This window comes from Scatophagus argus, chromosome 18 (assembly GCF_020382885.2).
Source record: "Scatophagus argus isolate fScaArg1 chromosome 18, fScaArg1.pri, whole genome shotgun sequence".
Classification (NCBI taxonomy): domain Eukaryota; kingdom Metazoa; phylum Chordata; class Actinopteri; family Scatophagidae; genus Scatophagus; species Scatophagus argus.
In genome coordinates, this window is record NC_058510.1 from 4,991,413 (window position 1) to 5,015,170 (window position 23,758).

The window sequence follows — 23,758 nt, forward strand, 5'->3', positions numbered from 1 at the left end:
TTTCTTTTGTTTTTTGTGTAAATTCCAAGCTTTTCATAATTTGCACCATCTGTGGTTCACAATGCTGTTGTGGTTTGGGTGTGAAGGTGCTGTCCCACACCTTTTTGCCTTGGGGGAGATAGTGATCACCAGCAGAAGTTGCACTGAAAATTTTGTGTTTTTCCTGCAAACATGAACACCAAAAGGCAACAGCCATGCTACAGCTGTGTGAGACCGTTAAGATAAAAAATTTTCACCCAATGATTTACCAAATTCCATGGCAAAAACCACCTATGTCAACCTCATGGTGGCGCTAGAGGAAGGGTTGAGGTATCCCCAAGCCATCCATCAACTGGGCATCATGAACATCTGTGCCAGTTTTCATGGAAAACCCCCCAGTGATTATCAAGAGTTGTCTGAACCGAAAGTAGTACACCACGAACTTCTCGCAAACTAAAGTTTGTTTCAGTTCAGGATTTACATCCTTTAATTATTATTGTATGTTTTGAAATGCCAGAACAAACAGACAAACAAAAAACTTTTATAATAAGCAGAATTTCAAGGAGCAAAGGTATAGTTTTTTAAAATTGAGTATGGGTCCTTCCATGCAGCATAAGCCATCAGCCTGCCTCCCTTTCCAAGCCCTGGTGATAAAGTGCCCCTCTGTGTGGAATGAGCTAACAGTGGGCTACCATGAAGTGAGCCCCAGTAGCTTAAGTGTGTCTATAGCCAGAGAGCTAGCAGGAAGTGCAACTCGGGTGCCTCTCCACTCGTCTCATCAATGCGGCTTTCATTCTCCCTCGGTGGGGCAAGATGGAAGCTGTACAAAAGGACCACTGGTACTTCGTGGTACTCATCTTTCTTCCTTTCCTTAAAGGTATGGAATTAAGATATATTTTTAAAGCTTTTAGAGGTGTTCATTTTTAAGGAATGGCAGTGTGTCATATGGCAAAGCTTTTTATTGAGTGTTGAAAGTGAAATTTACTGGTAGTGAGTGATTTACCTAAATGTCTTTTATATAGTTAAATCAGTTTATCATCTTTAATTTATAATCAGTATCTAAAACTAGATGTTACTTGGTTGTACAGTTTCTATTTAGTTAAATTTGCGTGGAAACTTGTTATTGTTAGTTTTGCAAGACATTATTATTCTAAACCTGCCAGAGCTCTGCCGAGGGAATCACTGGACTTGAAATCAGTTGTCATTCAGCTCGGATAAAAGCCTTTGAAAACTTGGAAGCTTCATCACCAACTATTGTCAGTTGTGTGAGTGTGTGTATTGGCTCAAATTAGCCTAATTACCATTACCCGAGGGATGGCCTCAAAACTGTGAATAGCTGTGATAATCTTCAAGTGGAGGAGATTGAAAGTGGAAAAACAAGGGGGGTTTGCCACGTTGCGTAGATGTAAGAATAGTTCCTTAGAAGTTAATGATTCTGAACCAATACATGTAAATTCTTTCAATATAATCAGTTACAATCCCACAAACATCTGGTTATTCTTGTATGTAATTTAGATTAATTTTGTTCCCTGATTTATTAGTTCGCACCTTTCCATACAAGTCTTGTATGGATTTGTGGATTTTGTCCAGATTGTGATGAGCTGAATAAACAGACAAATGCACTCTATCCAGTTGCTGTCCAGCAGAAAGAGGTTGTTACGGTTCGTCTGGAGGAAGGGATGGTTCTCGGGTGTTTGTGCCCCTGGAACGGAAACCTCAGCATGGTGTCCTGGACCAAAATGCCAGACAAGGATCCAATAGCTGTTTTCCATCCAGAGTATGGAGTGGCCTTTTCTCACCGGTACCGGGAGAGGATAGAGTTCCTGAGGACCACACCGATGGATGGAAGTATTTCTATGAGGAACGTCACACACCAGGATATCGGGCTTTACCACTGCTCTGTACAGACCTTCCCTCAAGGCCCCTGGACAACGAACATTCAGGTGGAAGATTTAGGTAAAAGATGTGGCTGGAAATACTGAGGTGAAAGTTTCGAGTTCTTGAATCACCGCACACCTGCTCAGTAATTAAAACCTGATGTTGGAAATGAAACTTGATATGCGACCATTCTTTCCATGACACGTTTAGATAAACTATTTCCTGTTTGCCCTCTGCCTTCCCGTGTTTGCAGATGAGCCCCCAGAAGAAGACGACAGCACAGAGCCCCCCACCTCAGAGGTGATCAAGCTGGACACAGAGTTGACAGCACAGCAGGACAACAATCTGACCATAAGCTGTAACCACAAGCACAAAGGCACCGTTTACCAGGTCATCCTGGAGAGGATGCCACATGGCCAGCCGTGGAACATTATCGGTGTGTGCAAGAAGGTGGAGGGGGGCCTGGTGGGTGAAGACTACAGCGACAGGGGCAGGGTCAGCTGCACAGACAGCCTGGATGTCAGTCTGCACCTGACAGGTGTGGTACAGGAAGATGGTGGTTTCTACCGCTGTACTTTCAGCACAGATGCAGGAGAGCAGACCACCACAGTGCTGCTCAGTGTGCTCCCTTCAGGTACTAACACAGACAGCATACAGCTGTTACAGCACACATACACAGTGTACAAGACCTTATCTCTGGATGATAAGTCATATTCTCATACATAACGTGATTTATGAATACAAATATATGTCCCTGAGTGCAATGATTTTTGGATCAATACAATAATCAAGGCTTATGATGTTCATCAGTTCAACAGTTCAGCAAACCACAAAATCCCCTTGTGGGGGCCTGAATACTGCAGTGTGTGCAGGCATGTGTCTGCACACTACATATGCTTTAAAGGTTACACAGAGCATGCCGGGTGTGGCATGCCTTCAATGTGATGTTACCTCTGTGAGTCATAACCATAACTATGAACATACGTGTCAGTCAACACAAACAAACAAAACCGCACAGTTCTGTTCTGATCTCAAAATTCACTTTTACTTTCAGGTGGATTTAGCCTTTCTGTGTACATGATGTATTTTTACATCGGGGCTGGAGCTGCTGTGCTTATTCTGGTCATTGTCATCATCATACTAGTAGTGAAAAGGTAAGGTAAACTCCAACAGTGGAAACTAATCTTGATTGTGTACTATGTGTCTGTCTGTTTACTGACACAAAATGCTTGGATCTTTGCAGTCTTATACCTCAGTGTCAGCAAGTGACTTGAGCCTCTCTACTGGCTCTGCTTAATTTAGCACAGGTGAGGCTAATGGAATGTAATTAGCTTTTTAAGTATTTTGTTAAAAACCAAAGCATTTGACTAATTTGGTGTTGCTAGAAAAAAAAAAGTCAGGGAATCACCAAAGTCATTGCATTTCATTCTGAAAGGGAAATTACTGTCTGTGCAGATTTCTTGGAAATCCATTCAATAGTTGTTAAAAGCTGTATGCTGCAAAACTTTTAAAATTGAATGATGATGAATCACAGCTATTGGTTCAACCAAAGCTGCCAACCTGGCTCTTAAAACTTTCTTTCAAAGGAGTCTGATTATGAATAAGCAACATTTCCAAATTTTTTTAAACCCCCCTGATTCCTGCCATGTTATAATTTTAACCATGTTTTAATAGCCAGTGTTTTTGTCTTGCTTTTTTGCTTGTTTGTACTGTTTTGGTTCTAACATTGCTGTTTTTTTCCTGTAAATCATTTTGTAACCTTGTTAAGAGAAGTGCTATACAAATGTTAATTTAGTATCATCATTATCTCTGTGAAGCACAGCAGTGTCTCTTTGCAAGTCCTCATCGTCGTCACTGATTTTGACCAGCTGTTTCTCGTTGTCCAGGTTTCAGTACACCTTAAAAAGTTTAATTGTTAGTAATTCGCATGGAAAAAAAAATCAAAGTCTAGAGGGAAGTCTGAAAGAAAAAAAAAATCCAAAAAGTTTAATTTTGTGCAATAATCGCCACAGGAAGAAGAACAAGAGAGAGGAGTACAGAGTCAAGCTGCACCCATCTCAGCGACAGGTGAGCGTCACATTATTCATCATATCTACTTTTGTCTTGACACTTGACACATTCACAGCGCTGCCTTACGCCCTCATTAGACATACGCTTACCTATAAAAAAGTCCCATTTTACCCCTCTAATCTTGTTTGATGCAGCACATCCTCTCGTTGTGCAACCTGTTAAGCTGTGTGGGTGCTTCATGTCTCAACTAATGTTGCTTTACAGTAACTGACTGAGTGCCACAGCACAACATGCAGGCTGTACAAGAGCAGCTTGTCAAAATGAAGCCAAATCTGTTGGAAATAATACATCTTATTGTATTTATTCTTATAGATTTTAAAGTCAAGTTATAATCTTATTTCCCTGTGTGTAATCTTAATTAAAGATAAATATACAAATAATAAATGAAATATGAATATAATAGATATTTTTACAACTAACTACCAGCTTTGTGACTATGGAATAATGTGCTTTTATATCATCATACAAAACAAATTTCTGATCTGAGCTCATTTAGAAGCATATTGTGTTGCTTTTTGTGTCTTTTTGCCAAGCCTCATTGCATTATCATCTGTCACATGTCCTCCTCTAACACCTCATGGACTAATACAATCTGCCACACATTCACAGCCAAACTTCTATGAAAACATCCCCGTGTGTCCCAGGAAGAAAAAGTCCAGGCAGATTAGAAACTGTCCGGTCTACGCCAACCTGCAGACTGTGCGTTCACACAAAACCAGTCATCATCTGCAATACGTGAAGGAGTAGTTTCTATCTGTCACGGCTGCTTGAGCTTTTTTCACATTCATGTAAATGTGACCAAAAATGAGTGAATATTGACGAGCCCTGATTCCAATTATTTGTTTGAGGTTTTTTGTTTGTTTGTTTGTTTTTTTTAAACTAAGAAGCAGGGATCTCACTAAACCCAATTAATATTCTCACTGTGTTTTGGAGTGAGTGGACAAGCTGGTGCTCATGTAAGTCTCTGGAAGCTGTTTTGAGTCAAGCCCTGCTGTCACTAATTAAATGTAGTATGTACTTCATAATTACTGTGGAGGAAATATTTGTTTAGGGCAAAACAATATTTGACAGTAACCGTCATGCACGAGGAGCAAACAAAAGCCTGTATAATCATTCTTTTCACTTCCCTAACCCCCGAGTAAAACAACTGACAAAAGCCTGTGTAATTGCTCTCCTTTTACTTTCATCCCTCCTGGTTTCCATTCAGAGCTTGACAATAGTGTCTAATCATCTAACAGAAAAGAAAAGCAGTCACTCAGCTCTGCACCGTCACTTGAGACTGTTGCCTTCCCCTGGAGGACTCTGTCTGTCTGTCTGTCTGTCTAAGATGGCTGCACTCTAACTGCAGCACACTCTTATTATGAAAGCTAAACTCCAATTAGCTAATCTTGTGCTTCAGTTTAAAGCTCCTCATACTTTATCTACTGTTTACTGAAGAGTTTAGTTTCCCATTTTTAACAAGTTTTCCATGTTGTATGTATAATTTTTCTATGATTTCTAAGCTTGCCTCGATACAATTTTAAATCAGTATTTAAGGTTTATGTTACGACTGTTAAGCTGTGTGTTGTTTATGTGTGATCTGATTTATTTATCTCCATAGAAATGGAGGCAGTGGCAGAAGCAGTAAAGGATATGCAGGCTATCCCACTAAGAAACAAGACAAATGTGGACAAGTTCTAAATATGGAACATAAGGGACTATATATGTAATATATATATATATATAATATATATAGTTTTTGCCTTCATTTTCCTATCTTGCTGTTCCTGGCATAACAGTGGAAGCTGCAAATGTACATTTGACTGTGTGGGCAGCAGTACTGAAAATGATATGACTCTGTGCCTCAGTGTGGTATAAATAAAACAGTGTCATAACCACTACGTTGGTGATTTCCTGTGATGTGGGAGTGTGATCAGAGGAAATCAAAACCATTGCTGAGTAAAAAGAATTTTCATGGAAACCAAATGGTTTGGTGTGAAATGACAGGCCGTTTATCATAATGTTAATGCTTGAACTCTTAGAATAGTTTGACGGTTTAGTTTGGAAAATTAGCCTTTTTATTCTGTCTTGCCAAAATGTCAAAAGTGTCACATATCGTAAATGAAAGCTGCTGTTGGATTAGCCTGGAAACATCTAGTTTGGATCTGTCTGAAAGTAACAGCACCACTAAAGCTCAGTACTTTAACATACACGTTATACACTGTACCCGGAAAGTATTCACACCGCTTCACTTTATCCACATTTTGTTATGTTACAGTCTCATTCCAAGGATTAAATTAAATTTCTCCCTCAAAATCCTACACAAAATACCTCATAATGACAAAGTGAAACAAGTTTGCTTGAATTTATTTTTGCAAATTTATTAAAAATGAAAAACAAAAACTGTGACATGTACATAAGTATTCACACCCTTTGTCATGACACTCAGAATTGAGCTCAGGTGCCTCCTGTTTCCACTGATTGTGCTTCAGAGGTTTCTACAACTTGAGCTGAGTCCACCTGTGGTAAGTTCAGTTGATTGGGCATGATTTGGAAAGGCACACCCCAGTCTATATAAGCCCTCACAGATGACGGCGCGTGTCAGAGCACAAACCAAGCCATGAAGTCAAAGAAATTGTCTGTAGCCCTCTGAGACAGGGTTGGGTTGAAACACAGATCTGGGGAAGGGTACAGAAAGAGTTCTGCTGCATTAAAGGTCCTAAAGAGCACAGTGGCCTTCATAATTCTTAAGGGGAAGAAGTTTGAAACCACCAGGGCTCTTCCTATAGCTGGCTGCCCAACTAAACTGACTGATCGGGGTAGAAGGCCACAGATGGCCAGACAGAAGCCACTCCTCAGTAAAATGCACATGAAAGCCCACCTGGTGTTTGCCAAAAGACACCTGAAGGGCCATCAGACCACGAGAAAGAATTCTCTGGTTTGATGAAACAAAGATTGAACTCTTTGACATGACTGACAAGCGTCATGTCTGGAGGAAACCAGGCACTGCTCAACACCTGGCCAATACCATTCCTACTGTGAAGCATTACCTTCCAAGACAAGACAAGACAACTTTATTTGTATAGCCCATTTTTACAAGCAGTTTGTCTCAAAGGGCTTAACATAACATCAGCAACATCCTCTGCCCTTCGACCCTCACATCGACAAAGGAAAAACCCCCAGAGAAAAACCTTTAACAGGAAAAAAATAGAAGAAACCTCAGGGTGGATGTTGTAGAGGCAGGAAAGCAGTTAACATGAGAGTGACATTACTAAAAAGACAAGTAAAACTAAATCTCAACTGTTTAGTTTCACTTTTGACACCACCTCAGTATGATTTTAACATTTCACAAGACTGAAATTATAATAATGAAATTATAATGAACTGCTGTATCATTCATGTATTTTTTTTTTTATGTGCTGTTGAAAATCACCATCCTATCAATTCTATTCAGTTCAATTTCGGCCCGCAAGGGAGAACCAGCCTGCTGATAGTCGGTGCACAGAAGAATGACAGGCAGATGTCAACAGTAGACATTGGGTTGGTCATAGAGCCAGCTACAGTTCAACATGAAGATCTGGATGGAGAGATGCCTGCAGAAAGATATATCTATATATATATATAGAGAGAGAGAGAGAGAGAGAGAGAAAGGGAGGAAGAGACACAAAACTACGAGGAGAACTGGACACACAGTTAGTGACATAAAATAATGAACTGTATGTTAATCTGACGAGGGGAGAGGATAGAAGAGGAAAAGGAGGAGGGGGAACTGCTTGGTGGATCATGTTTGTGTCCCCCGGCAGCATAGGATTTAAAGATTAACAGTTAGTCAGACCTGCTCTCCAACAGGCCAACATCACAAAGGAGTGGCTTCAGGACAACTCTGTGAATGTCCTTGAGTGGCCCAGCCAGAGCCCAGACTTGAACCCTATTGAGCATCTCTTGAGAGATCTAAAAATGGCTTTGCACTGATGCTCCCCATCCAACCTGATGGAGCTTGAGAGGTTCTGCATTGAAGAGTGAGAGAAACTGCCCAAAAAATAAGTGTGCCAAGCTTATAGGATCACACTCAAAAAGACTTGAGGCTGTAATTGTTGCCAGGGGGCTTCAACAAAGTATTGATCACAGGATGTGAATGCTTATGTACATGTTATATTTTAGTTTTTTTTTTATTTTTAATAAATTTGCAAAGAAATGGGCTTATATAGACTGGGGTGTGCCTTTCCAAATCATGCCCAATCAACTGAACTTACCACAGGTGGACTCAGCTCAAGTTGTAGAAACCTCTGAAGCACAATCAGTGGAAACAGGAGGCACCTGAGCTCAATTCTGAGTGTCATGACAAAGGGTGTGAATGCATATGTACATGTTAGAGTTTTTGTTTTTCATTTTTAACAAATTTGCAAAAAAAAAATTCAAGCAAACTTGTTTCACTTTGTCATTATGAGGTATTTTGTGTAGGATTTTGAGGGAAAAAATGAATTTAATCCATTTTGGAATGAGACTGCAACATAACAAACTGTGCAAAAAGCAAAGTGGTGCAGATGCTTTCTGGATGCACTGTAACCCATTTGTTTAATCTGTATGAGACCAAAGTGTAAAAACAACAGTTAGGAAAAGGCTGTTTAGCCAAAAATAGACTTTATGCTAAAGCTAAGCTAATCATATGCTGGTCTGGCTCTAGTTACATAACAGTGGAATAAATAGAAAAATCAATAAATGGATTAAAGCAACCATTAGCACACCTGAGAGTTTCCTGCTAGGACCTACCAAAATGTCTGCTGTTCAACGAGTGTGTCCATTCCTTAACTAACTACTCACCTTGCATTCAGTATTGCTGTTGCCAAAAAAATATGCTGGTAGCTGATGTAACATTGAATTTATTACGTTTTTATCATCAAAAACATTACATATGTACATGTAGTGAAAACTGTAGTCCTACGCTCAATGTATTCAAAGTGCTATTAACATATAACCTGACAGTAGCAGAACACAAAACATGGTGGACACAAACACGATCGTACAGGAACAGTAACTGAAATCATCAAGTCGTACCAACGAACAAACCAATCGCTACAATAAACAACAAATGATGAACACAGTCAACTCGAACTTTCTTCACTCCTCTCAGTACGGCTGCGATGGTCCAGATGTAGTGAAACCATTATACATTTATTTATTAAGCACACTTGAGCTCAGACTCAAGACGACAAGGGCAGAAATGTGACCGGACATCTCAACAGCTGTCGCCCTACTTTGTGCTACGGGCTCTGGGATGCAGACACATCTGTAGATGGGCACTTTGAGGCTCAAATTAAAATGTTGTTTTTAAATGCAGTTTAAAAAAACAAAGTGACTCACTGCAAAATCTAATTTCAACACAAAGTACGTGCTTCTGCTTGTATCTCCAGTTTCACAGGTAGCTATTTCTAAACAAAATAAGAGATTTAAGTTGGACATTAAGGACTACTTTTGCTGCCTCAAACTGATTGTCACCGTAAGGCTTTTTGATTTCAGAGTAGTTGATGGGAACCTTTTCTATCATGTAAACATCTGACAACAAGCACAGCCACCTTAACCACAATAAGAGATGACTATGTGTCTGCTGACAGCCACCAACAGTTAACAAGTGTTACTCTCAACCATCTAAGAGCTCTGCTTAGGTTAGCGTATGATGTAGTGTTCATGAGGTTTCACAGATGTGTCGACAGTATGGAAGGGAAACTGATGGTACAGATTTCAATTCAGTCCACAATGGTAAACTCCAAGCCCAAAGACTTTGCTCTGGTTAGGTCTCACACTCTGCAGTCTGTGTCGAAAGGCACTTCTTACTCGAGGAGGACAATGCGGTGAGATGCAATGAGAACATCTTCGCCACAGCATTACGCACTCTGTGACAGGTTTCAAAACTCACATATGCTACAGAAAGGATTCACTGACAATTTTTTTTCTTTTTTTCTCTCCTAAATTTTAATATAGTATGAACATAACACTTAACTCACTTTACTTCTGCCTTGCATAACTCGCCCCGTCAGGCCACCATAATTATCTAGTTATCATACACCACATGTGGGGCTGGAGAAGAGCTCGGAAGCTGTTGGAACCAAACTGCCCTGCTAGTGTGACGTCGGGTTGGCAGTTTAAAGTTGAGGCTGTGAGAAGGTTGCATTCTATCATTTCTGACAAGACAATCCACTCCTACATCCTTGAAGCACATTTCTGAATGACTTTTTCCCCTTGCTGGTTGTAACCGATTAAGGGCTTTAGCTGATTCATCACTGCCGTCAAAGTCAAGCGGTTTTGGTGTAAGGCATTGATCAATTTCACATTCTGGGGAGGGAGCGAAGTACAGTAAGAATGGGTGGATGTGTGTTAAAAATGGTGGAATTTCTCTGAAAATGGTTGCTGAGGCAGCACATTGTTGGAACGAGTCCGACTGCATCAATTTAAGATCAGAAGCCTTTTTTAACATTGTTTTACAGTGGAACTTAGTGTGTGAGTACCTCTAACTTCTTCTAAAGACGCAGTTCGTGGATTTAAAAAGAAAAGGGGCGCGGGGGGGGGTTCCTGCTGGCTTTGGCAGCGTACCAACAACATAAAACATGTTAAAACTACGCTAAGAGGATTTTTGGTGCAATCTTTGAAGCTAATGCAGCTGTCACCCAACATACAAAAAATCATCCTATTCAGGATCCTTTTCATGTACCACTCACTTTACAGTTGACCAGGAAATGATATATTACACATGTATACATATTTCTACATCCTTTCTACAGTAGTGGGAAAAGTGTCCAGTTTTGGTGGTGCAATTCTCTGTCATTGAAGGGGTCTCAGGCTGCAACTGGATTCACAGCCACTAGAGGGCGATGGTGCCTCTTCCTGGCGCTGGCTCTCCTCCCGTTCTGGCTCATCAGACAGAAAGCTGGGGAACGTCTGTGCTCGAGGGATGAAAGTCATTGTGAGGCCGCTTCCTGTGGAGGAAAAAAAGCGGAGAAAAACATCACTGGAGGACTTGTTTCTGGCTGAATGAAATAACTTTACCTGTTTCATTTGACTGGAGCTTACATCAAAAACAGTATGTCCTGTTTTCATAGATAATGCATTCATGGTACAACTGTTGCTTAGCTACTGTCCATGCTGATATTTTTACATTCGAGTGAAGACTACAGGAATGATCCCGGCCTTCTTAAAGCTCTCTGATGTGGGTGGTTCTCACACAACACATGAAAGCATAAAGTTGTATGATAGGTAACACATGTGATGGAAAATCAACATTTTACCTCAAATAAGCAACTTCATTTGAGAGTGATCTACTCTGTCTCATCTTCTGTGATTGTCTGCTGTCTCCTCTCATTCCCTGCTCTCTCCCTCTCCACCTTAATTTAAATTAATTGGGCCAATTTGTTCTGCAGTTCATATTGGTTAACTGCACCGAGGGAGTAATGGATACTTGTGGGTGGAGGGCTGTTCTGTGCGACTGGGAGGCCATTAATAATATATTAGAATGCTGTTTTGGAGATGTGCACGGAGAGGTGGGTTGAGGATAAAGTGGCTGGCGTCATGCTGATCATGCACCGAACAAGGAGAAAGTGGCCACTGATGAATATTTCAGGAGGTGCAACAGTGCAATCAACTCTGTCCCATAGCATATACAGTCGCTGCTAATACAGGCAAGAAGAAGTTGCTGCACGTCAATATTTTTCATACATTTCAAATCAGTTTACCTCCAGCAGTTAACTGAAATTTGATCAACAAATTAAGACCTGAATTTGTCTTCTATAAGCTTCCACGGCGACATTGACAATATCGACAAAGAGATAATTTTCTCTTCGGCTGGTGCTGCTGACGTGGTTATTGCCAAATAAGAGTTTAAAGTTGTGCGCATCATGAAGTAAACATGCACACAGACACACGTGCGCTGCCAAATCACCACAGCATGAAATACAAAACATGACCCAGTCAGCCTGGCAATCAGTGTCAAGTGGCCGAGTGTGTGTTCGAGCCACAGAGAGGCAAACAGAGTCTAGATAAAAGCAGAAATGCGTGTGAAAGGAGATGATGCTCGAGTAAACAAGGACAATAAGAATGAAAAACACAGGAAAAAGCACTTTCCTGTGTGAGCTGAGGGAACAGCTTGCAGGAGGAAGCAGAGAGGGGCTGGTGTGGGTGTGAGGGTGAGACCAAAACAGTACCAGCCATAACAGGTGAGTCATACACACACACATACACACAACTGTGTCCACTAGTCTTTCCCTTCCACCACTCCCTGAAATAAAGAAAAATGAGACAAGGCTCCAGCTTAAGGTTTTCAATGCACCTCAGTCCATGTTCCAGGCAAAAAAGAAGAAAAAACCAGGTCAAAATAAGGCGGACACTTTCTCCCCCCTCCCCTTCGTATTTAATAGATTGCTGAAACAACTGGTGCGCAACCAGGCATATCCTTTTCACATCTTTGCCAATACAATCCCTCCCCTCAACCAAGGCCAATTTGGGCTGGGAAAAAAAGGAGGCAGGGAGCCCAGCGCAGACAGAGAGGCTGACGCAGATCTCATCATCTCCTCTGTCGTAAATGGCGGCAGTTGTTTGCGTGATGCCAAACCCCTGACGAGAGCCACGCTTCTGGACAGGAGAGGCAAACGCATTCACATCGGCACACACACACAAAAACAACAACAACAAAAAAGAATAAACGTAAAGACACACAGAGAAGATGGTGTCAGCATCCCCCCTCCTCCTTCTCCTCCCATCCCTATGAGAAGCAGACAGTGATTTGTCAGTGCCTTTTCATTACCAGAGAAGGTCATGTCATCCTATCTGGCCTGGGGTGGCAGCTGCTGGGCCGGAGCAGACAGGACAGGCAGGGAGGGCACGCACGCACACACACACACACACACTGACAGATACAATGACAAACCCGGAGACACAAGCAGCTATTCATACATGCATGTAGACGCACACAAACACACACCTGTCTGCACCTTCCTTCCTCACAGTGCGATAACCCAGATGGCATCCTAGTAACAGCTGTAACCAGAGAAAGAGAGGCTGCGTGGACCACAACCTCCAGATTATGCGAAGCTGCTGACATCCAGCTTTGTGTCTCTTTGTGTAGCAAACCAATCACAGGGGCAACCATACAGTGCGACGAAAAACATATCAATCCAACGCAGACCAGCGATCGGGTCGGTTAACTTCAGTTTCAAGCAACGCACGAGATTAAAAACTTTCCAAGCAACCACCAACAGGAGACCAGCACAGCTGAACTCAGTCTTACCTGGCGCTAATGAATTTTTCATGGGATTCGGATTTTGCATCTACATCTACTATATTCCTCGTCGCCTGTTGCAGATAAGATACTGTTATCATCTTGTGCCTGTTCCTTTGATACTTGCTCCCTCTCTGTAAAATCCCCTCGTATCGCTCCCAGCCGATCAAACTAAGAGCAGCACTCCATCCCATTAGAATTGCTAATGCTACGGCACTAAACAGTGGAACTCCACAGAATGAAATGCAGACAGAGAAAGGAGATTGTGTGTGTGTGTGTGTGTGTGTTTGTGAGTCTAACATGGCAAAAAGGGGGGAAAAATATCATAAAAATGCGTCCAAAAAAATATAAGCATTCTTGTCCCTTTCCCATTCCACTATTAGAGCTGGTAATTGGACCATTTCCGACAGGCATGGCGCCTTGCTTTTTCAACTCCAAAACTTTAAAGTGCACTTATTTGTATGCATCGGCAAACTCCAAGAACACAGCAGTTTCACCGAATTGCAAAAGAGTGAATAATATTAGGAGAGTAGAGGTGGAACGCAGTACAAAGTAGATAAATTGTGTGAGGGTATAGTTTCAGGAGATTAAAACATCTGTCTCAGGTTTTACTGAAAAAGGTGAATACTTTAGAGGCAGACTTTTTCGCATACTTTATTGCAAGATGATCAACACTGACTGTTATTTTTTTAACTACACTTCATCCCTTAGTTTCTTTTAAACAAAACACATTTGACAATTATTACTTTCAATTATGGCGAACAAGGCTTCTGGGATGTGGGTTTGAGTCATTTCCAGCTAAATAAAAAGCAGATGTGAAATCTATTAAAACAATACAGTTACTGCACTTCACTGCCAGGTCCCCCGTTAACTGAGGCAAAGAAATAAACAAATAGGTGAATAAACCTCAACGGGACAGGAGACCGTGTTCTTTAATTATTCCCCCGGACCCGCAGGGTATTTGAAGGCAACCCGAGCATGACTCAGCAAATTGACTGTGCTGATTGGATATTCATCATGCACGCGGTGATACGGCCAAGGAGCAAACGCAGCCTGCCAGCCAGCCGGTCAGCCTGGTCCAAATTCCTGATTTCTTACCTTCACTTGCACCCCAATCATTTTACCTAATGTTATCATTGTTACACAAACTGATCAACCAGACCGCTTCATTTTACAAAGCTTCATTACAACTGGGCTTGTAATGAAACATGACTTGTACTTCAAACCCAACTGCAAAAATATATAAAAGTAAACTGAATATAAACAAAATCTGTGTGAGTGTTAGCAGAAACAGAACGGTTATAAATAGTCAAAATCACCTGGCGTCGTGTCATATTGCATATTTTTTCACACTCAGGCTTCAGCATCAGATCGTGAGATAAGAATAACACCTGTGCGACATCCATCAGCTTCATCCTGTGCTTTTGCAACACATATGGTGAAAAGCTGATGACCTGAAACACATCAACAACCCTGTGTTTTTAGCCTGCAGCGTGTCTGTTTACAATTTGACAAAAAGTGCCTCATGCTGCTTTGGCTACTTCCTGTTCACACTGTCATGTTGGTTATCGATACTGTACATAAAAGTCTGAATCCTGATGAAGTTACATTTTATGGACATTTATCCTCCATGAACTCCATAGATCTTAACATGAGTGTGAAGAATGAGTTGATGGAAAGCGGTGAGAAGAAGCAGTGTGGTGTGTGTGTGTGTGTGTGTGTGTTACTGAAAAACGGCTTACACCTCTATTAAAGACGCAAATTGTTGCAACTTATGAGATTATGCAAAGAGCTCTCTGTGGCAGCACAAAGAGCAGGCGATGTAGAGGAGCTCCAGGGAAGTGGAGACCTTCTGCCAATGAGGGATCAATGCAATTACTGTATGTGCCTCCCCTCATCTAACACAGCTTGCAGCCATGTTAAAAGCAGCACCAGCACCGGACATGTGTGAGGTTCTCCCGACACGCATTTCGCAGGCCGAACATCCCGTGTCGCAACAGGAGTTAAACTCCAGCCGCTACACAGAATCGCCTCGCCGTCCTCCTTGTCTGATGAGACCTTTTCGCCGTGTCCTCAAACACACTGATGCATTCAATTTATTCATGGAGGAAGGAGGGGAGGCAATTGTAGCGCTGAGTGTGTATGAGCAGGAGAAGGTGGAGGCTCATTCTGAATGGGACAGACACAGGAGAAAGTGTGGGAGGACCAGTGGAGATGCCAGGGTGATGGATGAGAGAGAAGCTCATCTGCTCACCAGCATTTGCAGAGGAAGAGTTTAAAAAGGAGAATTCACAGAGACTGGGCCTATAAATAATGACCATGAGGAGGAAGCTTCCCTGTATGTTTGGGAAGGAAGACTCATATTTTGCTTTTAAGCTTATCAGGCCACAATTAAAAGATAATGAAAAAAAAACAACAAATTCAGCCTCCTCAGCTTTTCAAAAGAAAATTATGACGTCAGAGCGACTTTCATCTTAGCCTGGTTTTCTGCTTTGCTCTATCAGTGAAAGCCAAAAGGCCCGTAATCCTCCGATAAGTCTACTAATCAACTAATACCACAGACAGAGCGTAATCTCATCAAGCTCACTAATCACCTTTCTGCCTCTGGCCCACATCTAGACATTAAAACACACGCAAACGCACACTGTCTGTGTGTACGTTTAATGCACACAGCGGACACGCGGCGCCGAGCCTGAACGCTGCAGAGCACCTGCTGCAGTATTACTGTACTGGTGCTGACACTCATGTCTCTCTTCACTCACATACAGACGTGAGCTCGTTCACTTTCAAGTGCACACGCAAATGTTTTTTTTTTGCCTGTTTAGATTACGGGTTTGTTTGTGTCTCTCCGTTTCATCGGAGACAAACACAAACCAAACTCTGCCTGAGTTCAAAACATTTCTACAACACGTTATTTTATGATTTAACTGAAGACTGAAAGTAAGAATCCGCACTGGTCTCTGATGGGTTGAGTCGGGACTTCCTAGCATAACGCAGTTAATTTGGAATTCAAATGTTTTCTTGTTAGGCTTTTTATGAATGACAGTCCATACTTGGAAGCTTATTTTACACAAACTGATCTGTGTGTGTTAGCAGTTAGTTAGCCCTGTTTTTATTAGTTGTTTAAAACCAGTCTTTATTGTCATGGTATTTTATCATTTTGAGCTGAGTTGGATCCCCCCACGCTGTCAGCGCTCCATTCATTTGTAAGACAGCGTTTCTGTCACCGACCTGTCAGGCATCAAATTCACAATGTGAAACATCTTCACGGTCAAACGTGAGCGAAATTAAAACTGATGAATATGTTCATTTAAATTCTAGGGGAGCAAAGAAAACTTTGACCAGCGAATTCACTGCCTCAATAAGTATAGCAGTGTGTGTGGGTGAACCCGTTTGGCTGTCAGCAGTCTTCTTAGTGAACCAAGATGGAGGAAACTGTGACTGTTGCTGTGTCTAACCAGCCGATACTGCACTATGCTGCCCGGGTGGAAGTGAGGTGGGAGACATGCACTGACTACAGCAAACTGATTTCCATGTGCTTTACATTTAGACCAACATCTGCAGGTGACAGTCATGATCAAGCCAAAACATGGAAAAGTCCCATTAGTCGGTCACTATATATATATATATAGGGATGGGGCTGTTTGTTAGGGGTTGGGCTCGGCCCCTGAGTTCCAGTGAAGGGAAATCTTAATGCTTCAGCATACCAAGACATTTTGGACAATGCTATGCTTCCAACTTTGTGGCAACAGTGTGAGAAAAGCCCTTTTCTATTCCAGCATGACTGTGCCCCAGTGCACAAAGCAAAGCTCCATAAAGACATGGTTGGATGAGTTTGGTGTGGAAGAACTTGACTGGCCCACACAGAGCGCTGACCTTAACCCCATCCAACACCTTTGGGATGAACTGGAATGGAGATTGTGAGCCAGGCCTTTTGGTCCAACATCAGTGTGTGACCTCACAAATGCTCTACTGCATGAATGGGCACAAATTCCCACAGAAACACTCCAACATGTTGTGGAAAGCCTTCACAGAAGAGTGGAAGCTGTTATAGCAGCAAAGGGATGACCAACTCCATGTTGATGTCTGTGTATTTAGAATGCAATGTCTTCAAAGTCTCTGTTGGTGTAATGGTCACGTGTCTCAATACTTCTGTCTATATAGTGTATGTTGTGACCGTGTCCTCTGTTTATGGCTTTGTATAGAATATTGTATATTTTTTTGGATACCCTGACAAAAAGTCCTTCCAAAAGTTAGCAGTCAGCAGTAAAATTTGATTCTGATGCATTCCTGAGATAAATAAAGGCAGCGACATTTGCAGGTATGCAAGGTGACAATTCCTCCATGACTGGGTACATCAGTCACTCTGTCAGTCTTCCTGTCTCTCCACCTGTCTCTCCTCACTTCACATGACCACAGACACAAGCAGGTAAAGAAATAGCAACACGGCGCGGATGATAATTAGTAACTTTGTGCCTGTACCTTGGTAACTGTAGAGGTCTCCCACGCTGTTCTGACGCGTGATGTGCTGCCAGTAGGCGCTGCGTGGCAGGGAGATGGACTTGGTTAGCGTCTCTCTGGAGTGGATCTGAAACAGACGGAGAAAGCTTAAAGTGTCTCTCACTTTCTGTCATTCTCAGTCACTCTCTCACAGCAGGGGAAATTGCGGTGGGTATGTCAGTAAACAAAGAGCGTGTGTGTTAGGGTGTATTGCCGGTTGAATGGCACATTTCTACTCTGGAAGGCTGTTTGGCGAGGCGAGATGAGGATTCATTTGGGATTGTGGTGATTTTTATTTGCAGAGTGTCACTGAAGGTTTCATCTTAGAGACAGACGACGGCTTGAAATATATGAAATGTGTCAACATTATACAGCACAACCTGCATTTACCCAGGAGTAAACATGCTAATTCAGCCATTCTGCAACTGCGAGTGGTCAGCTTTGCACTGCGATCTGTGAGATTTACAGAACTGAGGCTAAGTGCTGCTTTTGGAAATGTTCCCAAATGGTGGGGTCCAAGAGCATGGCCATATGGTCAAGGCTCATCAAACACTAGGCAGGCCTACATAAATAAAGAATACAGATGATAGCGGGGGGGAGGGGAGGAAGGAAGGAAGGAGGGAGGGAGGAAGGGAGGGAAGGAGGGAGGAGGGGATGGATGGATGGGTGTTGTGATGGAAGGAGGGAGCGGAGGCCAAGACTGCAGGGTGTCAGAGGGCTCTTGGTCCAAGACTGCACTTTGGGGGGTGACCAGGCAGCAGTACCGAGAGAGAAATGTGTGTTTGTGTGTGTGTGTGTGTGCGTGCGAATCATGATTTATTGCTTTTGCGTTCACCGGTTTCTAAAAATAATTCTGTGGACAGCCTCAATTGATCAGCTTAAATCAAACAGACAGCAAGGAAACCAACCCAACAACCTAGAAAAGGAGACTTTTTTACTCAAAACGCTTTTTCTTCTTTTTTTATTAATTTATGCTCGTGTGTTTGTATAGATGTAGTCTTTGCAACTGACTCTTGCTCAGCATTTGTGGAACAGGAAAATAAATATGAAGGTGACGCACATTATGCATGCACTAAATAAGCACTCCTGACACTTGCACTCATAATTAGCTCTTTGTAATGTTGGCAGCACGAGAACAAAACTGTTGGCCTCATTGTGAGCTTCTGTGGTTATGAAATAAATGTGAAAATGTACCTGGGAGCTCTTCTCCATCTCCTCCATCATCCTCTCATGCTGCTGGGCAATGGCCAGCGTAGCCGAATGGACACGCTGGTAGATCATCTCCCCCTCCCGTGTCTGGAACGTGAACAAACCCTCTCCTGTGTCACACATCCTGCGCCAGGAACACACACACGGAGACAGAGAGAAGTGCACACACTTTGATCGCGTTCAATCTTGGATTGCTGATTTACAAATACGCACAGTTGAACGCGCACTTACAGAGAGGCACGTTGATATAATGGCACAGTGAAGTCGAACATGCACGGGTGTGTGTCTTGGTGTGGTACACACACCAAGACACACATACACAGACACACCTGTCAAATCAGTGCCTGAAGGGCTCTGCGGCAAATGTTGATATCCTGGGATGTTTTGGATATCCAAAGTTGCTTTGTTGAAGTTTTTATGACACTTCTAAAAGTTTGTTTACTTCGCAACCGCCAACATTTCAATCACACACGCAGAAGACAACACACGCGCTTATCTTCATGCACACACACCTTCCAGACTCAAAGGTGAACCAGGTGGAGTCTCGTCCGTATCTGCGCAGGGAGCTGAGAGGCCACATGACGAGCTTTAGGCGAGCGTTGTGAATGTCCCACAGGTAGATGTTTTCATGGGTGATTTGCATGGTGCACTCCCCATAGATGTCCAGGTTAGGGGTGGGCATCAGGTACACGTTGAAACGTTCTAGAAGGATTCACAGAGAGCTTTTCAGAGTGAGGGATAACACTGGTACAAACATGGAGAAATCTGGGATCTGTTTGATCTGACCTCTTACATCCAGCAGTACAGTAACCATGCAGACAGTTTTGGTTTTCTTCATGTTTCATTTGTGGCGCTCACAGCATGAAGAGCAGACGGTTTAAAAGAGTGAAAAGCAACACTCTCTCGTTTCAGTTTTAATAAAACAAAAGCAGCTAAATATTACCTGAGGTGCATTTAAAAAAAAAAGCCAGGCTAGCTTTTTAAGCTACGCTAAGCATCAGGCAGTTGCCTCCTATTTAATGTCCAGACATGAAAGTGGTATCAATCTTCTCATCTAACTCTCAGCAGGAAACAAATGATCAGCTTCAGAGCGTTGAGGGCGTCCGATCATAACTAGCGCTAGCAAAACAAAACGTACATATAGGTTAGAGATTATTCTTCTTTAATGATTCCTTATCCTAGCTGCAATGTTACTGACTCAAACCTCAATAGTAACAGTAAGTACTCACAAGAGCTTACATTTTGACAAACTGTGGAAAAAAAAATCCAATAATTCTTATTTATAAAGAAGATAAAGTGAACTTAAACTGAATAGTTTGGGATGTAGTTTTGTCCCAATCTAAAAAGAGGCTGTGGAGGAGTCTGATAAAGAAAAAGGATCAGTTCTTATCAAGTCATGGATCATTCATCCCTCTCTGCTATGTGAAACTAAGATATGGACTATTAGAGGGAAGGGAAGAGTAATATTTCTTAATAGCTTTACATAATACAACAATAAGCCATTTGCGTCATCATTTTGGATCAAGTCAGATATCTTATATGTGATTATTCAATCAGTGTAGCACAGTAATACACAACACGCTTTTACCAACTGTACTTACCTAGGATTGATTCTTTTTCTTTTATCAGCTGTAGCAAAAGTAGACAAAAACTTAAAAAGGTATTTAATAATACTTACCTGACTTCACCTACAGTGGGTCTAACTAGCCATCCGGTAAGTTGGACTGGGATCAAGGAGCCAAATCTGCCTGTTCACATTAAACTAACCCTCCGAGGCAGACAGAGGGAGGACGACAGGGACAGAGTTCTCCATAATCTAAATTAGTTCTCACTAATTACGCTTAATGATTCAAAATAAGCCATGTGTCTGCAGCGGAGAGAAAATGGCAATGTCATAGTGTGGCGTATTTTTAGGGACAGTGAAAATGAACTCTGATCTAATTATCTGCCCCCGCCGTTTGGGGAGGGCTACTAATTGAAACACGGTCGCAGGCCCAAGCCACTTGTTTCGTTCATGCTGGCTCAGCTCGCCTGCACAACACAACACTTCTGCCACAAGAAAAGGAGACGAATTGTGTTGTTACACTTCAGTTGGTTCATCGCAGCACAGTCAAAAACTTTGGTATATCTTTAGGTTACAGGATAAAATTTCACTTTATGGCTGCAGTGAAATGAAATGGGCTGAAATGACAGCAGATTCTTTTCAATTACTCGCCCTTTTACTACTTTAAACTCCTCTTCTTTCCCTGTTGCCTTTTCAATTTCCTCTGCGAGTTTACAAATTACACAGAGAATGAGCTCCACTGTGATAGAAGCGCCCTGTTGTCTCCTCTCTTTTCAATTTCCATTTCCTGTGAGTGGAATATGTGGGGATAGCACATTTATTTCACATGGCTTTAGGAGCCATAATCTCATCCATCTCTGTGACAAGCTTCATTATGAGGGAAGCCAGTGATGCACAGCACTTCTCATTAGGCCTGGAACAGAGCCCCGACCACAGCCTGTGACCTGTGCTCTAACACACACACACACACACAGAGGTTTCCTTCAACACACACATATCCAAACGTACTTCTGAAGTTGAACCAACATGTGCTCAAGTAACTAAGGACTGCTACTGGGGACTTTGAATCAGGTATTGACAAAAAAATGGCCCTTATTAGCCAGGCCTAATTGGACAGTGTCTGTTCTGCTCCCCTAACCCTCTGAGGGCTCAGCTGCATTAACACATTCGGGCCAGGACTGCATCCGGAAACTGCTTGGTGGCGAGCGGAGTGAGAGAGATTGACCCTGAATGGCTGTCTGTGTTAGCAGGGACTAATTGGGCACTCACCGTTCTGCTCCCGCTGCACCCCCGCTGCTAACAGGTCTGGCTCTCCCAGGCTGATGTCGTTGAGACGGCTGCCCAGGCACTCCATGCACAGCAGCTTACACCATTCCTCTGCATCCAGCTCTGCACACACAGCGGCACAGCGTTAAGGCGTGTCCATCATCAAACGCATGAACACACACACACACACACACACACACACCTTCTCCACATCCAGCACTGCAGACATAATAAAACACACTGTCCAGATTATACTATTGCAACTGTGACACCTTTACTGTGTTTACACATCCACATGCACATAAATCAGAGCAGGAATTTCAGAATAAAAAGCTGCGTGTATGTAACACGAGTGCAGCTAATAGTAACCGCGGGTGGAGAAAAATCTATGTGATCGATTCGAGGGAGATTAAAAGAGGAGGCCAACGACAGGCCAGCATTTCCCCCCCCCCATCCTTTGCCAATACTCTTTTCCAAGTCTGTACAATATAAGTAGCTCTGCTGAAACAATATGGCCACAGTCACAGCTGAAACTGGTGAACATCTATTCAGACAGTCAATAAGCTATTTTCCAAATTGAAGGACGGCTTCAAGCTCAAGCTTGTTAATTTGAAAGGAAAAGTATGCATGGAACAAAATAAAGAATATTTCACCTGAAGGAGATGGTTGAAGGTATGAGTATAGTTATTTGTGGAAAGTTAGATGACAAAAATTGATACCACTCTCATGTCTGTATGTTAAATAAGGAGCTATGGCCTCACCGGGCTTAGCACAAAGACTGGAAACAGGATAGAACTGCACATCTGGCATTTTCCAGCAGTAACAAATCTGCCAATCAGCACTAATCACTAATTCACATCCTAACACTGAAGCACAAAAGGTTGGTGTCTTAGCTGTGGAAACCATCTGTTGACAACAATATTAACAACAGCATTTAGAAACGAGAATGAGATCATCAAACTTCCGGCAAGAATGCAAATATTACGATGAACAACAATCCCCTTAATGCCACATTGTAATGGTGATCTTATGGAATAAATAAGGGAGAATTATGATTATTGACTCTTTAAAGCTGCAGTGTTGGTTTCAGGAGCTGAGCTCTGAGCTGGTACTTAAAGGGGGGGGGGGCATTAACTGTAAGACGGAATTTTTTTAATTGGAGGCAAAGTGGAGACAAATGATGTTACAAATCAAATCTGTGGCAGATTTGTGGAAATCTGTTGTTTGTGAATAGCAATTTTGCTTCCCGTTCAGTCAGAAAAAATATGTAGTGTTTACAATGCAGAAGATTTCCAATTGTCTTATGCAAGCTGTTGGTGAGAGTTACTGGGGTATGAAATGAAGCAGTTGCTGGAGTTGGTTATCTCTCTGAAGCTCCTTAACTCCAGGCCCCGTGGAGTTTTGGAATATGACCAGTGATGTGTACACAAGTGTGGGACCTCCACAGTGTTTTCTGTTAATCAAAAGTTAGCCCATGCTTGTGTAACGTGCGTGTGCGTGTGTGGAGGTAATTTCACTTCATTCACTTCAAACAAGCTTGTGTTGTAGCGGACAGCCTGTTTATAAGATCAACTCTTGCATCCAATGGCACAGATCCTCATAACTTTGTAGGGTGAGGGAAAGGTCTTGTGCTGCCTGAAGCACTTCATTCACACACAACAGAAAGCAGAAGCACAGACGCACACAAACACACACATGTACACTCATGGGCAGCAGCTCTGCACTTTAGCTAATGCCTCCCCAGATTCAGTTTTTCTCATTCAGAGCTACTACGGCCTTTAAGTGCCTCTAAACTCCCACACTTTCAAGGCCGCTGAGTGGAAAATCGGCTAAACAAACACTACATCAGCACAGAGGAGGCCTCGCTCGTCTATGTGCCACGCATGAAGAAACATGGTGGGAGGATGTGCGTGTGTGGAGGTGTAGATGTGCGATGGAAAAGGATGGAGAGGCATGTGACGATGGAGTGTTTTAGGATCCTTTGTCTTCTCTGATTTCAACAGCGGGCTGTTGTTACTCAGATACAGATACAATAGATACAATAGATA

The 23,758-nt window shown here is 42.4% G+C and overlaps 2 protein-coding genes across 6 annotated transcripts in view; one reads left to right on the forward strand and one right to left on the reverse strand.

Moving 5' to 3' along the window:
- The first annotated feature begins 22 nt into the window (after positions 1–22).
- Positions 23–6,143, forward strand: cd226 (CD226 molecule). 5 transcript variants are annotated; one of them, XR_006841428.1, is made up of 7 exons: positions 23–856; positions 1,612–1,935; positions 2,111–2,491; positions 2,912–3,011; positions 3,101–3,164; positions 3,870–3,924; positions 5,528–6,143. XR_006841428.1 is itself a non-coding variant. In XM_046371326.1 (6 exons), the coding sequence occupies exons 1-6, from the start codon at positions 793–795 to the stop codon at positions 4,672–4,674; spliced, it is 1,089 nt and encodes a 362-aa protein (XP_046227282.1). In that variant the 5' UTR covers positions 23–792; the 3' UTR covers positions 4,675–6,143. The 5 variants fall into 5 exon arrangements, 3 of the variants coding, with proteins under 3 accessions (XP_046227282.1, XP_046227280.1, XP_046227281.1); XR_006841427.1 differs by lacking the exon at positions 5,528–6,143 and adding an exon at positions 4,537–4,569; XM_046371326.1 differs by lacking the exon at positions 3,101–3,164 and having other exon boundaries at positions 3,843–3,924; positions 4,537–6,143.
- A 3,714-nt stretch (positions 6,144–9,857) lies between these two features.
- The window catches only part of dok6 (docking protein 6), a 42,438-nt gene continuing 28,537 nt past the window's right edge, over positions 9,858–23,758 (reverse strand). Inside the window, exons 4-8 of the mRNA XM_046371790.1 lie at positions 21,714–21,833; positions 19,393–19,582; positions 18,866–19,004; positions 17,654–17,759; positions 9,858–10,877 (exon numbers count right to left, since the gene is read on the reverse strand). Of these exons, the coding sequence (XP_046227746.1) occupies positions 10,723–10,877; positions 17,654–17,759; positions 18,866–19,004; positions 19,393–19,582; positions 21,714–21,833 (710 nt within the window). The 3' untranslated portion in view covers positions 9,858–10,722. The remainder of the gene's footprint in view (positions 10,878–17,653; positions 17,760–18,865; positions 19,005–19,392; positions 19,583–21,713; positions 21,834–23,758) is intronic.

Excerpts from the sequence above, each read along its gene's own strand:
- cd226 (XM_046371326.1), top strand. The coding sequence starts at position 793 with ATGGAAGCTGTACAAAAGGACCACTGGTACTTCGTGGTACTCATCTTT. Across the intron at positions 857-1,611 it reads CTTTCTTCCTTTCCTTAAAG|TTGCTGTCCAGCAGAAAGAG; the intron begins GTATGGAATTAA and ends CACTCTATCCAG. Across the intron at positions 3,925-4,536 it reads TGCACCCATCTCAGCGACAG|CCAAACTTCTATGAAAACAT; the intron begins GTGAGCGTCACA and ends ACACATTCACAG.